Source organism: Sapajus apella, unplaced genomic scaffold (assembly GCF_009761245.1).
Source record: "Sapajus apella isolate SASKATOON/1434 unplaced genomic scaffold, GSC_monkey_1.0 scaffold78, whole genome shotgun sequence".
Taxonomy (NCBI): domain Eukaryota; kingdom Metazoa; phylum Chordata; class Mammalia; order Primates; family Cebidae; genus Sapajus; species Sapajus apella.
Genome location: NW_022437018.1, coordinates 3,051,618 through 3,067,386, shown reverse-complemented (window position 1 = coordinate 3,067,386; position 15,769 = coordinate 3,051,618). Strand labels below are relative to the sequence as shown.

Below are 15,769 nucleotides of genomic sequence, written 5' to 3'. Positions count from 1 at the left end.
CAATTGAATGAATGAAGATGAATGTATGAACAAACCAACCAGTCCTATCTGCACTTGACTTTCTGGCAAAGTCTTTAGAAAAAAAAAAAAAAAAGATTAATTTCTCTGTCCTCCAGGTTTCTGCCACACACAACGACCTGGAGATCAAAGTCCTCTCTTTGCCCTACTTCCTCCCCAGTTGGATAGAAGAACGAGTTGAGGCATCGATATCAGATTTATTTTAAAAAGCTGGTTTTAAAATATTGCGTATATTACCCAATAGATCCAAAGGAGTGCACTAGTTGTTTAAAATACTCACTCTGGGAGGCTTCAGTGGGCAATTACTTTTTTCAGAAGCATAAGTTCCAAGCCATTTAACTATCCACAGGTTTTATAACACTGTCCTGAGGATAAATTTTTATTTTATTTTTTTTTGAAATTGTCAAAAGTAATTTGGAGCCAAATCTGCTGAATAAGGTTTGTGATCAGTCTCAGACGAGTATCATTTTTGCTTAAATATTAAGTCTGGCAATGAAAACATGGGATTGATTTTTCCATGAAAGTTTTTTTTTTTTTAAACTGACCCAAATAAAGCTTCTTTTGTGAACTCTAGGCTTCTATGAACATTTAATGTAGCTATTAAATGTTGTCATTACTGTTATGATTATTTAATATACAGCTTCCCAGGATGATTCCTTTAATCCTTTATAGTATTTGCTATGTACTTTCTAGTGTAGAGTATTTAGAACATAGTGTTTAAAAATCAGTTTCTAGAATGGCAATGCTTTGTGAGCCAGAGTTAAATAAATGTCAAGAAATGTTGCAGTTACTTAAAATGACAAAGCCCAAATGATTTCTCTGGAAATTTTAGTTCCAAATAGTCCAATCCAGGTGAGGAAGTTGGTGCCAAAGAAATCATTCCATTCCCAATACTGTATTGATCAGATACAGGCATGCTGACCAACAAGCATGCAGCCCTAGAGCAGAAAGTAAGCATGATTTGGACAATGTTCTGGATTAGAAGAACAAATGCAATGCTACAGATGACATCAATGTCACAGACATAGAAATGCTGAGCCAAGCCTCTACCCTCATACATCAGTCTCGGAGGTGGATGATAGCCTTCACAAAGCCCAGAGATAGTCTAGCTTCAGGCCACAATTTAAATTCAGCTTGGACGCCTCAAACTCAAGCTCCCAAGCAGAAACAGCTCTCCCTGCTGCATTTTGTTACTTCTGACTGCAGGTCTCCCCAGTCTTTAGAATCCAAGAGGCTGAACAGTGTGTCATCCATTTGTAGCTGTTGAGACAGATGTACATAGCCACATTTTTAATTCCTCAAATAGACTAATTCCTCTGTCATTCAGTCGCTCCACTGTCGGGGGGATCAAGGATTGCGGTGATGTGAGTGGCGAAACTGTCAAACAGGAACGTGTCTAAAGTCTAGAGGGCTTTAAGAAGGTGCTAGACTGTTTAGAGCCACTCTGTCCAGTGGAACGTTCTGCAGTGATGGAAACATTTCATATATGGATAGTCCAAACAGTGGCCATATGTGGCTGTTGAGCATTTACTGTAGCTAGTGTGAATGAAGAGCTGAACTTTTAATTTTATTTAATTTTAAATAATTTAAGTTTAAATAGTCTCATGTGACCAGGAGCTACCAACCTTACCATCCTGCACAGAACACTACAGGTCTGGAGGATTCTGGCTATTTCAGACGCATGAACAAGAGTCCCCAGAGATGTGGGTGAAGTCGCTGGGACCAGAACCCCACATAGTGAGAGACTACACACCAGAGCATCTTCCAGATTCAATTCAGATGGCTGCCCAGATCTGTGTCCCACATTTCTTCCCTTCTTAAGTGGTCCCAGACCAACCCTCTAGGCAAACTATCTGGCTTGCAGGGCGTGGTTTAACGTTCTCTGGTCCCTTCTTTCTTCCCCAGAACAGCATGCTGTTCAGGAGCTGACCAAGGCCGCAATGAGTGGCGTGGGCATTGACGGAGAAGTGCTCTCTTACTTGGAACTGGCCCAGGTTTGTAACAGATTGCTTTTCACCTTTTAAGTGTGTTCAATCAGTTCGCTTAATGCTGATAAAACATTCCACTGTTGCGTCTGTCTAAATAAAGTTGTCACCACTGAGTCACAGAGGCCCCCTGTGTACACTAAGAAGATCTGAGAGTTTTACCTTTCAAGTACCATTCAGCTTGCTGGGCTTCATTTGAATAAAACAACAAGGACCCCACCCCCACGCCAGTCCCATTGTCCCCTAAGGCACCAGCTTCATATGTGGGAGAACCACTTTGGGGCACGATAGGGGGAGGTTTTGTCTCTCCTCCTTCTTTGAATTCTTAGATACCTATTTGGCCAAGAACAGTTTCTAGAATTCCATGAAGCCCTGTAATGCCCCACTGTTAATGAACATCTCACTGCAGCTGTTCTGGAGTTTTCTAAAGTCAGTAGTTGCTAGTATTGAGATTGTAATAACGTAATCCCAATACAGACTTTCACTCTTCTTGCAGAGAAGGTCCAAGATTCAGCTTCAGCCTCACCCTGGAGTAACCTCCTCAAAGCACAAGCAAAACTCTGCCTCGTTTTCCTCATCCACAGGAAATGGGATGACAATTTGCATCCTACCAACCTTCCAGATTATTTTGAGAATCATGTGGGAGAGAATGTTCAAGAGCGAACACTGAAGAGTGTAAGCCCTCTTAGAATGCCAGGCACATCTGCAGCATTATCTAGTCCCTGGCATAGGCTGATTAACAATGAATTTACACTCTGAGGGAACTAAGAATAAATTCCTCAGTCTTTTCTTCAGCCTGTTCGGTTTGGCTTCCTGTTCTCCCTCTTTTGGTTAAGACAACGGCTTACTAAGTCTTAGGTCAGTCCATTTAAATCAGCATTTGTCAATCAAGGGAGAGGAGGTGGCACCTAGCAGGTGCTGCTCAGGCCCTTCCTACTGTGGCCAAAGGAGATAGTTCAGGTGCATAAGGGGAAAAGGCAGAATGGAACTTTACAGTGACCTGTTCATTTTGACTTAGCATTCAACAAATATTAGATATTTTTCTCCCCAAATACCAGGCACCACCCTAGGAAAAGGACATGTACATATAAAAAGTAGACCCTCTGCCCTAGGGCAATCATAGGCAAGTAAGGGAAACAGACACAGATACAAATTATTAAAATCCAATTAGGGATTACAGTGAAACTGAGAACAGACATCTAATGCAGTCGAATCAGCAAGCGCCCATCAAAACTGATTGTCCGCACTTAGAATCTGGGGTCTTTTGAAACAGTTCTAGGGGATGGTTTATATCTTGTACTCTCTCCAGGAAGTATTCTTCCTAGAGAAAAATGCAATGATCCAGAATTTCATATCAAGAACATTCACTTGAGGGAATGATTTGCAGGTGTGTCTGTTTGCGGCACTGTGTTCCCACGCTACCCACCCCCCCCACACACACCCACTTCAAGGAAATAATATGATAATTGCTAAGCCCTGACAAGCCTTGGCAGGAAGAGCTTAGAATGGATTCTCCCATGTCTTAGTGCATTCATTAGACCCTAACCCAATGATGTGCTCGTAAGTCTTTAACAGTCAGCATGGGGGCAAGTGGGACTCTAATCTGTTGCATTTGCCAATTTCTATGGTATAAATAATCCCATCATGGCTGATTACAACCTATGAAGTCACTAAACTCAAAGTAGGGAAGAAATGCACACAGTCGGCTCTCTTAAGCTGGAACAAGCCCACCCGGCAGAACACTGCGCCAGTCTTGTTTTCAGAAAGAAATCTAACAGCAGGAATCTAACAGAGGTTGGAAGCACCAGCTAAAACTGTCTCTGATGTTTGGGTTGTGATTTTTCAGCAAGTCTCTTGAGTGGGTTTCTGAGGCCTCTGGCTTTTCTGTTGGTCTCACGGTGGAGATATGGGGCCACAGAGGAAGCATGCTATAGGTTGTGGGGTTCCACCTGACCAAAGACACATCAAGAGTGACAGACAGTGGAAGGGATGTCAGAGAAGGGCACAGACAGAAAGAGCGAGGGACAGCGGCAGGCCCACCAGGTCTGGGGAGGGAATGGGGGAGTTGACAGTCGATTTTTGAGTCAAGTCTTTTTCAGTCACAGCTACCTCAGCTGCCACCTTCCTGAGCATTGCTCAGAAAGGAAGGGTGGAGCATTTGGAGCTCTCTACCCTGCCCATACCGCCTGCTCTTATGTAACCGAAGGACAGGTATAGGACAGTCACACATTCTGCAGTCTCCTCTTTCGGATCTTGGTCCAGGCAAGCTGAGCTCTGACATGCGACACGAAGTATTCCATTGCCGAGGCTTCCTTAAACAGAGATGACATCGCTGCTTTCTGCTGTGGGCTGGTGCCTTCCAGAGGCCACGGTTGCTTAGCACTAGAGGGGCAGGTGGCAGGGGAGGGTGGGAAGGTGAGGCATACTTTAAACTCGTGATTTGATACAGCAATTATTTTTGGTGCACCTAGGACAGCAGGAAAGGGAGGGGTGTGCCCAACACTACATTGGCTGGCATGGGAGCCATGGTTAAAGTCAAAACATTGAGGTCAAAACAAGAGGTTTACCAAATTGGTTATATAAGCCCTTAATTTCTTTTCTCCCTTACCATGGCTCCCTCAGTTTCTCTGTAGTCCCTCTTTAGAAAATAGTCTTACCCTCCTTTTGCTCACTCTTCTGCAGTTTCACAATGCCCACCAGTTGGCCGCCTGGTGTTTGCACCACATCTGCACCAACTACAACAGTGTTTGCTCCAAGTTCCGCAAGGAAATCAAATCAAAATCTGCAGGTGAGACTGTGCGAGACCCATTCATCCAGCTCCCCTCACCTCTGACTGAAGCTTTTATCTTCCGTGTCCCTGGAAAGGAACACAGTCAGCAGGCAGCTCATGGATAATTCCTTGAGACTGGCTGGTGGTCACACAGTCATGTGGGATGGCATAAGGAAATGAATGCTGGGAATTCTCTTTGGAGAACTTGATGCTTAGGGGAGTTGGGTGGGCTGGAGTCCAGGGTGCCTTGTTGCAGAGAGTGCAGAGGTGGTGGGCTTTCCCTTGTTTAGGGAGGCAAGTTCAGGGGCAGGCTTAGACTCTGAAGTCAGGTGGTCCTGGGTTCAGGTTCTCTGTGTCCAGCTGCGTGGCTACAGGCAAGAGATTCTTTCTCTCAAAATTTTAGTGTCACCTTTTGCAAAGGGCCCTAATCACAGTCCCTGCCACATCATGTTTTTGAGAGGATATTCAAGAAGCTTTAAGCACAAGGCCTAGCACATAGAAAGAATCAATGAACCACAGGTCTTATGTCTGCGTCTTTCCTTCACTAGACAACCAGGAATACTTCGAGCGGCACCGCTGGCCGCCTGTGTGGTACCTGAAGGAAGAAGATCACTACCAGCGTGTGAAAAGGGAACGAGAGAAGGAAGATATTGCACTAAACAAGCATCACTCAAGACGAAAGTGGTGCTTCTGGAATTCATCTCCAGCAGTGGCCTGAAAAGGAAGAGAGAGAGAGAAAAAAATCAGTTACCCGATCCACCACTTTTCAAAGCACTACTGTAAAATTAGTCTTATTAGAGATACGACATAGTTCAGGTTTCAGGCACTGACCTTCCTCCACTTTTGTGCATTTATCTTTGTTAGGATCAAAGCACAAGCTCACCATCCATGAGCCTGGACAAAAAGGGAAGCTGACTCTCACTGCATTCCTTAAACTGATATGTATTTTTTTTTTTTTGTTAGGAGGCTTAACAAACTTTAGTGTGTTATTTTGTTTCTTTTTATACAAAGAAAAATAATCCAGCTATCATGTTTCTGATTCCAAATTGGAAAATATTTTTATATGGTCTCTTGTATTTTGTTGAAATGAAAATACTGTGTATTAATTTTACAGGCCACAATTGACGATGAAGTCACCCTGTGATTCTCTTTGCCCATGTGACCACCGAGCATTATTACATAATTAGAGGGTTATCCTTTTGTTGTGAAGGGAAAGGGGGGAATGAAATCCCCCAACGTGCAAATTGGAGAGTGTTTAATCTTTGTTCTGCCGAATAACATCGGTGTCATTAACAAGTCAACTCCAAGAACGTGTATTTACAATATTTGCCGTGTTAAGTGCTGGTAATTATATGGTTATATGTGCCATGTAAAATATAGTGATATCAAATATTCTGTTGTTTCCAATGTCTAGTTTCAGGAGGATAATCTTTATAATCATTAGAAGGGCTTATTAAATCCCAGCATTATCCAGGGCAAACTCACTGGTGGACCTGAATACATAAGATACCATTAGAGCGCTGGTGTTCAGATTGCTGGATTAGGGTTTACGTCTCTCAGTATTCCTTGAACTTGCCATGCTTCTGCATGCAGATTCTTCACTGACTTGAATCGGGATGGGCAAGGGAAAAGGTCCCTACACTCCCTCCTGCCGACTACAGGCTTGTCACATCTCACCACCACCAGAAACAGGCTTCCTCAGGCTTCTCACCTGTGGCCCACTTCACTTTGTAAGACCCATATTTTTAACTCTTCCCAGGGAAAATTCATGTTGCTGCAGAAGTAGGCTGAGGCAGACCACCCACTTCCGCTGAAATGCATTGGAAGCCTGTGAAAGCACAAAGCCGGAGGCTGGGCGCCTGCGTTCTCCTACACGGAACGGAATCTAATTCCAAGAGTCTCGGAAATGGTGCTATTGTGAGTTAGTTCTGACCCTTTCTCATTCGGAGTTTTCAGTGTTAAACTAGAAAGTGTGAGAGCAGGGAGCTTTCGGTAGGCAGTCAGTCATTGTGTGTCTGTAAATTGAAATGTTACAGCACACACAGAGACCATTTTAAGGCCACAGCTCCACACCTGCCATGGGATGTCATGTGGCAGGGGGTGAGGCTCATTCTGTTGGGAGATCAACATACCAATGCTAAGGGCTGTTGGTTTTGTTTTTATTTTTTCTTCTAGCTTTTCGGAAGATGGAAACGAGACAGTTGGGTCCAAACCCCAATGTTGACAGCCATATGCATTTGAAAATCTATCTAGATTACAGATGGGCATTTATTACTGGCAGTGGAAACACACCAGATAGAAGATCTTGGAGAGGCCCAGGAATGCATCACCCTGTCACGACAAAAGAGGAGACACTAGAGTAGGGATAGTTTTAAATGCATCCACCTTAATTTTTTTCAGTAGGCTTCTAAATCTTATTAATAGAAAGAGAAAGGAGACAGAAGGAGGAGATAAATGTCAAGATGCAGAAAAATTGACATGTATCCCATTATAAAATGGTAGAAGTTGAGTTTTCAATGAGTAGTCATAGTTCAATTTTTACAACCAAAGCTCCCATTTGATTGTAATCTTGCCAAAATGTAATGGACATATAAATGAACTTGGGGTATAAGCAATAATATCCACTAGTGTTGTTATCAGCTACTGTAACCAAGTGGCTGGTTCATTTGGTTGATGCTGATCATGGCCTTTAACCATGGTGGTTTGTTGTGTGTTTTTTATTTCACAAAAAAGCCAATAAAATTGTTTAGCTAAAAATGCCTCTGGTTTTGTTTTAGGACGGACATTGTATTGTGTGTGTAATTTAACATTTTTTTTTTTTTAAACTATCAAAACTTTAAAGGTGCTGGGTCATGGGGGCTGGTGCATGCCCTGGTGACAAAGCAGCTTGAATGACTGTCATTTTTTGTTTTGGTGTTATCAGCCGAGATTCCAGTGCCATAATGTAAATGAAGTGCCTAGCGCTTTGCTCTTGCTAATATAGTATGTCACTAGACATAGTGCTACCTGGGGTCGAAGGGAAGAAATGACATCTATCCTAAAGGACTTAGTATAACCTGGGTCTGGATAATTTCTGCCAGCCGTTAAGTGAAAGGACTGAGTTGCTGGGTTCATGAAAGGTTTCTTTAAAAGCAGGTCGGAGAAAGCCTTTGTGAAACTTTATGGACGATTTCTGGACTTCTAGGTAATACAATGTTTGCCCAAGCTCAGAGGGAAGGAAGTCTCCAGTGAGATTTCATTAAGGGATTTTTCTGAGTGACGAGTTACCTATAACTCCATGGCAAGGTGCTAATCACTGTAAGAAATAGCTGTAGAAAGAAGACAATGAGATTTCAAAAAAAAAAGCCACCTTTTAAAGATGGGTGGTCCCAATCGTGGCACCTTTTACATAAAGCATACCAGTTTCTTCTTACCTGTAGAAAGTCTTGGTCTAAGTTTCTGGGGATAATGTCTGGCAAATCATCAGGGATTTCAGCACCTCTATGTTGGCATTCTTTTTCTTTTGTATAACCTCAGCAAAGTTTCATATATTGGCATTTTGAGAACCACAGATCCTACCGGTCTAGATGTAACTCAAATATTTTCATTATGGACACTCAAAAGGAAAAGTCCAATGTTTCTAAGATGTTTTTTTCATGCTTGCTTCCAATGTACGGTATATTAGTTGTCAAAATTCGGTTTTTCATCACTGTAATATTGGCCAGGCAGAATGAATACTGCTGTTCAGAGGGAAAAAAACAAAGTAAATCTTGAGTTTGGAAACAGTTTTATGAGTGCAGCACTTCTGAAATGAATGCTTATCTGCAAGCTGAAGATTTACCAACGCTTTTCATGAACTGGATATTTTTTAATTGGCATAGATAGATAGATGATCTCCTAGGTGGATGCTGGTGAGCAAATAGCAATAATTTCTCTTTTCTAGAAGAATGTGACTATTGCATAAAAGTCATACACGTAAAAGTTAGCCAGGGAGAATGCATTTGTGTTATATGTGTATATATGTGTAAATAACCCGAAGCAGCATAATGAAGAAAAGGGCAATTTAAAAAGGAAAAAGAGCCACTGAGTAAAGCCACAGAATTGAATTAAACACTGTGAGCCACGGATATGTTATTTATTTCAAAGTGCTAAATTAAGTCAAGTGATCACTGCATATCCCTCAACTTATTTTATGATGAAGACTGCTTTCTTGAATTTCCAGTTAGGAAGCAGGTGATACATACAACATAAAAGGTTTAGACTTAGAAGTGAAGACACTAGTGTGGCAACACTAGTGACCTCCTTTAAAAGCCACACTTCTGTAGAAGTAACGCTATGCCCCTTGGCTGCATTTGAAAATTCTCCCCTATGCTGACAGTGCTTCTAAATCGGATATTTTTACTTGAGCCATTTAGATGCATAGTTTTTTACTGGGCTAACATACAGGTGCTCATCAGTTAGATATTTACAGACTGTAGGCTATGAAATGTGAAAATAATTTATGAACAGATAACTCTTGGGTGGAAACCAAGCGATCATGCAGTTGCATATCCACAGACATGAAAGCATTATCAACAACAGCAGCAGACATGAAGCGACCTGCCACTCCTACTGCTCGGTTTTCATAGAACAAAATGTCCTAGTGACATGGATTTCCAACAGAACATAGAAGAAATGGGTGCTACCTAAATGTGGCCCCATGCTTCAAAGGAGTATTTAAGTTATTTGAATGTGTTCTCAATCTCAAATACGAGAATGTTTAGATGTTACAGGCAATCAGTGAGGACAGAACTTGATGCATTTCTTTCCACTTGGATGCCAACCAAAGTTTGACCATTCTTAAAATTTCCTACCAATATGATAAAAAATTAATAAATATCCTTTGATTTGATGATTCATGGTAGTCCCAATTGGGGTGATATCCCCTGGAAAGTTAAGTTCAACTGTCATGTGAAAAGATACACAATCTCTCTAAGCTTCAGTCATCTGGAAAATGGGAACAGGTATCACTGAGTTTTCAGTACAAGTTAAATCAGATGATTTAGGTAAGGCACTTGTATGCCAAGTACCTTGGACATAGTAAGTACTTAGTGAATGGAAGCCGAACAGAAATGAAATGGAACCTGTATGCTTAGCATTTTTGACCTTGGTTTTCAAGGCCATAAACCAAGGCCAAAAATCGAAGAGAGAAGATCATTGTGTATGTTGCAGAGTAGACCAGTGTGGTCCTTTCCTGCCACTCTCTTCAGCCAAATGCCAACCTTAGTGCTTCGTGACAGTGGTTTAACAATTAGGAAATAAGAGCTGTGGGGAAATAAATGATTATTATTAATAGTAACGGGCTGAAGCGAGAGGTGAGTGGTGGGAGAAAAGAGAAGAGGGTGACCCTTTCTAAGAGAACGTTTGTCCTCGCTGGGGCCTCCATGGTCTCTGTTAAGTAAAGTCAGCCCACTTCAGGGTGGAGCTTGGCTGAACCACAGAGCCCCTTGGGAGCAATTCGTTGTCATTACACCCAATCATTTTTTTCTTTCTTTTTTTGACGGTTGGATGCAAAAAGTCTAGTTAGCCATGCTCCTCGGTGCTTGTCACATTATCATCCTCAGTCAATGCAAGGCCCTCTCTCTTGTATTTTCTCTTTCTTCCAAAATACCCACTCCCATCTCCTGTTCAAGACATGTCTTTAAACATGAGGGATTCTTTATATACAGTGTTGTTTCATGCGCATAACTGTTACACAAATGGCGTTACATAGCGAATTTCCTTCTGTCTACTTTTCTGACTCCACACTGTTCTGGAAATCCAGCCATTTTATAATGTGTGCATCTAGTCCGTGGCTCCCCCTGGCTGCCCAGTCTCCCCTAGGCTGCATCCATCCCATGTGATTCCTCCACTCCACTGGTGATGGAACAACTAGCCAATTCCCACTCCTTGGCACTAAAGTGAGCCTTCTTGTACATGCCCCGGGGTCCAGATCTAAAAATGAATTCCAGGATGAGCACTGTGGTTCACTCCTGTAATCCCAGCACTTTGGGAAGCCAAGGCGGGCAGATCACTTGAGGTCAGGAGTTTGAGACCAGCATGGCCAACATGGTAAAACCCTGTCTCTACTAAAAATACAAAATTTAGCCAGGTATGGTGGCACATGCCTGTAATCCCAGTTACTCAGGAGGCTGAGGCAGGAAAATTGCTTGAGCCCGGGAGGCAGAGGTTGCAATGAGCCAAGATAACACCACTGCACTCCAGCCTGGGTGAGAGAGCAAGACTGTGTCTCAAAAAATGTTTTTTTTAATTAAAAAATAAATTAAAATGAATTCCAAGTCCCACCCCACATATACTGAATCAAAGCCTCCCGAGGTGGTAGGCATATGTGGGAAGGAAACACTGGACTCAATGACAAAAATCCTTCCCTACTTTAGCACTAAGGCAATCTGCAAATAATCTGAAAGGCTATGAGCCAGCCCAGAAACTGGGCCCTCTGACCAGTAAGAAGAGAAACTAGGTTTAGCTTCCTGCCACCCGAGAGGTTTCAAGAGGCTTCCCTGATTGTGAAAGTTGCTACTTGTTAGAATGAGTTATTCCATCCCATCTGGCCTTGGCATTTTGTATCATCTGACCCCCGTGAAAGGTAAGAGGCCAAGATGACTTCTTCAGAGCCCCTTGAAAACTAAGATGCCTATTTTTCTGCCTTTAAAAAACTTCCCGGCCAGGCGCGGTGGCTCAAGCCTGTATTCCCCGCACTTAGGGAGGCTGAGGCGGGCAGATCAGGAGACCATCTTGGCTAACACGGTGAAACCCCGTCTCTGCTAAAAATACAAAAAATTATCGGGACGTGGTGGCACGAGCCTGTAGTCCCGGCTACTCGGGAGGCTGAGACAAGAGAATCACTTGAACCTGGGAGGTGGAAGTTGCAGTGAGCCGAGATGGCGCCACTGCGTTCCAGCCTGGGTGACAGAGTGAGACTCCATCTTAAAAAAACAAACAAAAACCCCCACAGACTTCTCTAGCTTGATTTAATCACGTCACAGTGTATTCAGATAGCAAATCATCATGTTACACACCATAAATATATACAATTTTATTTGTCAATTATACCTTAATAAAGCTGAAGAGAAAATTCCCTGGTGAGCTTGTGCACATGTGTTGAAGGATATCTTCTAATTTTATTTCACACATGAAATCTAAAAAGTAAGCTTCCAGTACAAATTTTGGAGATTGTTGGAACTGTCTCAGAATAAATGATTTCTTGGACATAAAATTTCCCTGTCTCCTGGTTTCCTGCCCCCCACCCCAGCACCCCACCTAATTAGATGGAGGGTGTTGAGATCACTATGTTTTCTCTCTCACCCTTCCCCCATTTCCAGGTTTGGACCACTTTGCCACTGTCACCAAGATATCAATTCACTTTATATACCTGAGATTTCTTTTAAGATAAGTAGTCAAGCCAGTGCAGTGTCTCAAGCTTGTAATCCCAGCACTTAGGGAGCCAAGGGCAGGTGGATCACTTGAGGTCAGGAGTTCAAGACCAGTCTGGCCAACATGGCAAAACACCATCTCTACCAAAAATACAAAAATTAGCTGGGTGTGATGGCAGGCACTTGTAGTCTCAGCTACTCCAGAGGCTGAGGCAGGAGAACGACTTGAACCTGGAAGGTGGCAGTTACAGTGAGCTGAGATCAATTATAGCATTCCAGCCTGGGCAACACAGTGACTCTGTCTCAAAAAAATAAATAAAATTAAATAAGTAGTCATCTGAAATTTTTAACTCTTAGAGAAATGGGCTTGACAATCTTAAAAAAAAAAAAGAAAGAAAAATTAATGTGAACTTTCTTCTCAGCAAATGCTGTTCTGCTGGTTGCTTTTGTTTTTTTTTTTTTGTTTTTTTGTTTTTTGGGTTTTTTTGCTTATATTTGCATAGCCCAGTGGCAAGGTGTCAGGTATGTTAAGATACACTTTTATAGGCTCTTTCAGTTTTATTCAAATGTTTCTGTTTTATTCAAATATTTCCATGGCCAACTGGGTGGGTCAATGCTCTAAGTCTTGGCACCACTCTACCAGAGTCCAAAAAGCTGATGTGGGCCTCATAGTAATAATATTTTGAGTCTATGTTATGACCATGCGTTGATAAGTGCTTTGTTTGCATTTGTCTCATTTAGTTCTCACAACCATGCCTTTTTTTTTTTTTTTTTTTTTTTAAGACAAAGTCTCCCTCTGTCACCCAGGCTGGAGTACAATGGCGCTATCTCGGCTCACTGCAATCTCCGCCTCCAGATTCGAGCGCATCTCCCTGCCTCAGCCTCCCGAGCGGCTGGGGTTACAGGTGCCCGCAACCACGTGCGGCTAATTTTTGTATTTTTGTACAGACTGGGGTTGCACCATGTTAACCAGGCTGGTCTTGAACTCCTGACCTCAGGTAATCCGCCCGCCTCGGCCTCCCAAAGTGCTGGGATTACAGGCGAGAATCACCGCACCCGGCCCACGCCTTTTGAGGATAGTGAGTTCCCCAGAAGCAGAGCCTAAGGTGAAGATCCACAATGCCCTTAGAGAGACCAGTCAGGAAGGGGAGACTGGAAAGAGTGAGAAGCCAAGGGGTGCTCTGGAGTATAGACAACGCCACAGAGCTGGCTTTTCTTTTTTCTTTCTTTTTATTTATTTTTTTATTTTTTTTGAGTCGGTGTCTCGCTCTGACACCAGGCTGGAGCGCAGTGGCGCAATCTCGGCTCACTGCAACCTCCGCCTCCCGGTTCAAGTGATCTTTCCGCCTCAGCCTCCCGAGTAGCTGGGACTACAACTGCGCGCTACCACACCCAGCTAATTTTTGTATATTTTAGTAGAGACGGGGTTTCACCATGTCAGTCAGGATGGTCTCGATCTCTTGACCTCACGATCTGCCCACCTGAGTCGAAGGCTAAACAAGCAGTAGAGAAGGAGGGGATAATGTAAACTGCAGGCATTTCAGGCCGGGAGGGAGGGAAAGTAGCGGGCAGCAGCCTAGGAGGAGTCCTGTAGTCAGTCTCCAATGTGGATTCTTCAAGGCAAACTGAAGAACACGAAAGCTGAGGAAGGGCACCTTGGAAGGCTGAGTGGGGCGGGTCGCAAGGTCAGGGGATGGAGACCATCCTGGCTAACAGGGTTAATAAACTCCATCTCTTCTAAAAATACAAAAAAAAAAAAAAAAGTTAGCTGGGCGTGGTGGTGCACTCCTGTAGTCCCAGCTACTCGGGAGGCTGAGGCAGGAGAATCGCTTGAACCCAGGAGGCAGAGGTTGCAGTGAGCCAAGATCGCGCCACTGTACTCCAGCCTGGGTGACAGAGCAAGACTCCATCTCAAAAAACAAAACAAAACAAAAGAATATCATTTCAAACAAAGGTAGTCAGAGATGTCCTCTCCAAGAAGGTATTATCTGAATAGAGACCTGAATTAATAGAATTTGGAGAAGACACAGTAGCGATAGTTGGTCTGTACTCCACAATGTTCGTAGCCTCAGCTAAGACCTGAAGGCCAGAGTGACTCAACAGCTAAGGGACAGAATCATCTGAAAATGTCTACATTCACACATTCAGTGGTTAAATGCTGGCTCTTGGCTGAGACTTCAGCAGTCTGTTGACTAGAACACCTGCATAAGTATCCCCATGTGAATTAAGTGAAAAAGTGAGTCCAGCAAACAACCAGGAACATGGCATCTGGAGGCCGAGGGAAGAGTAGGTGCAAAGACCAGAGGACAAGACTCAACTTAGTATATTAGAGGCTGGTCAAGAAGACCTGTGGGCTAGAGACAAATATGAGCAAGAGGAAGAATGGCAGACACATTAAAGAAGGTAGTCAGGATAAATCACATCAGACAGTTGTTCTCAATCTCAATGCACAGTATGTTTTAAATGTTTGGACATCCTGGCACTATCCCATCTGAATTTTTTAGTGGCTTTAGGGTCCCTGATTCCTTTGCTGAAAATAATATTGTTGCTGCTGCTGCTACTGCTGTTGTTGTTGATTATAAGAAAACATTCATTGTTTGAACTGTTACTGAACCAAAGACTACTATCTCAAGAAGTGAAGTCCCTCTCTGGAGAGTTTGAGGATGATAGAGAATGTGGCCTTTACAGAGGTGGCTTCCCACCTGGGAGCTGCTATAGAAAAACAGCTGGGTTGGGCAGGGCCAGTAATCTTCTGATTGTTGAAGCTGCTAAATCATGAGGGGCTCCACCTGGAGAGGTGACCATTTTAATGACCAAATCCTTTGGTGAGGAGGGCAGAGTTTCTCTTGGTCAAGTGGGCATAGGTTAATGCAAGAAGCAGGGCGGAAAGACCAGGCAGCAGGTCTAGCAGTCACATTTCATGTGAAAGAAGACGTCAAATAATGAAGCGTGCAGTGGCAGAGCTCTTCTTTCTTGCTCTGAGCCGGGACACCACCCTAGGGACTCCTTTCCTCTCTTAGGATATAGGGTATCCTTCATTGCCTCTCCATCTCCTTTTCATCCTTTCTCTAGTAAAAAGCAAGCTCTGGAATACCATCAGACTCTTTCACTCTAAGGCATTTTGGCAAGTGGTGGCAATAAGATTTCCCATTCTATGTATTCTTCTCACTAGGCGACCTTGACATTCCTCCCATTGAGTTATAGAGTCTATGGCCCTTCCTTTTGAACCTGGATGGATGTTTTTTACTATCTCAAGCAATAGAATATGGTAAAAACGACACCACATGACTCCCAAGGCTGGGTCAAAACTATGCCATGTACTTCCACTTTCTTCTCTGGGGACACACTCTCAGAATCAAGCTGCCATTCTCTAGGAAAGCCCAAATGATCCCAGGTAGAGAGACCACACAGAAAGACCCAATGCAGGTGTTCTTCTAGTCAATAGTCTCACTGAGGTCTCAGCCAAAAGCCAGCATCCATCACCAAATAGATGAATATGCGCAACTGCAAACATTATGGAATAGAAACAAGCTGGTACTCCTATGTCTTCTCCAAATTTCTGACTAACAGAATCCATGAGAATAATAAAATGGTTGTTTTATGCC

General features: G+C 43.1%; 1 protein-coding gene across 12 annotated transcripts in view; it reads left to right on the top strand.

Annotated features, from left to right (window-relative positions):
• Positions 1 to 7,530, top strand: part of RHOBTB1 (Rho related BTB domain containing 1) — a 127,878-nt gene extending 120,348 nt beyond the window's left edge. For 7 of the 12 annotated variants that reach the window (XM_032252553.1, XM_032252562.1, XM_032252555.1 and 4 more), the window contains 3 exons: positions 1,924 to 2,012; positions 4,686 to 4,791; positions 5,322 to 7,522. In XM_032252553.1, the coding sequence (XP_032108444.1) occupies positions 1,924 to 2,012; positions 4,686 to 4,791; positions 5,322 to 5,491 (365 nt within the window). In that variant the 3' untranslated portion in view covers positions 5,492 to 7,522. Of the gene's footprint in view, positions 1 to 1,923; positions 2,013 to 4,685; positions 4,792 to 5,321 lie in introns of all 12 variants that reach the window. The other 5 variants (XM_032252558.1, XM_032252559.1, XM_032252557.1 and 2 more) reach the window with 2 other exon arrangements.
• Positions 7,531 to 15,769: the final 8,239 nt, after the last annotated feature.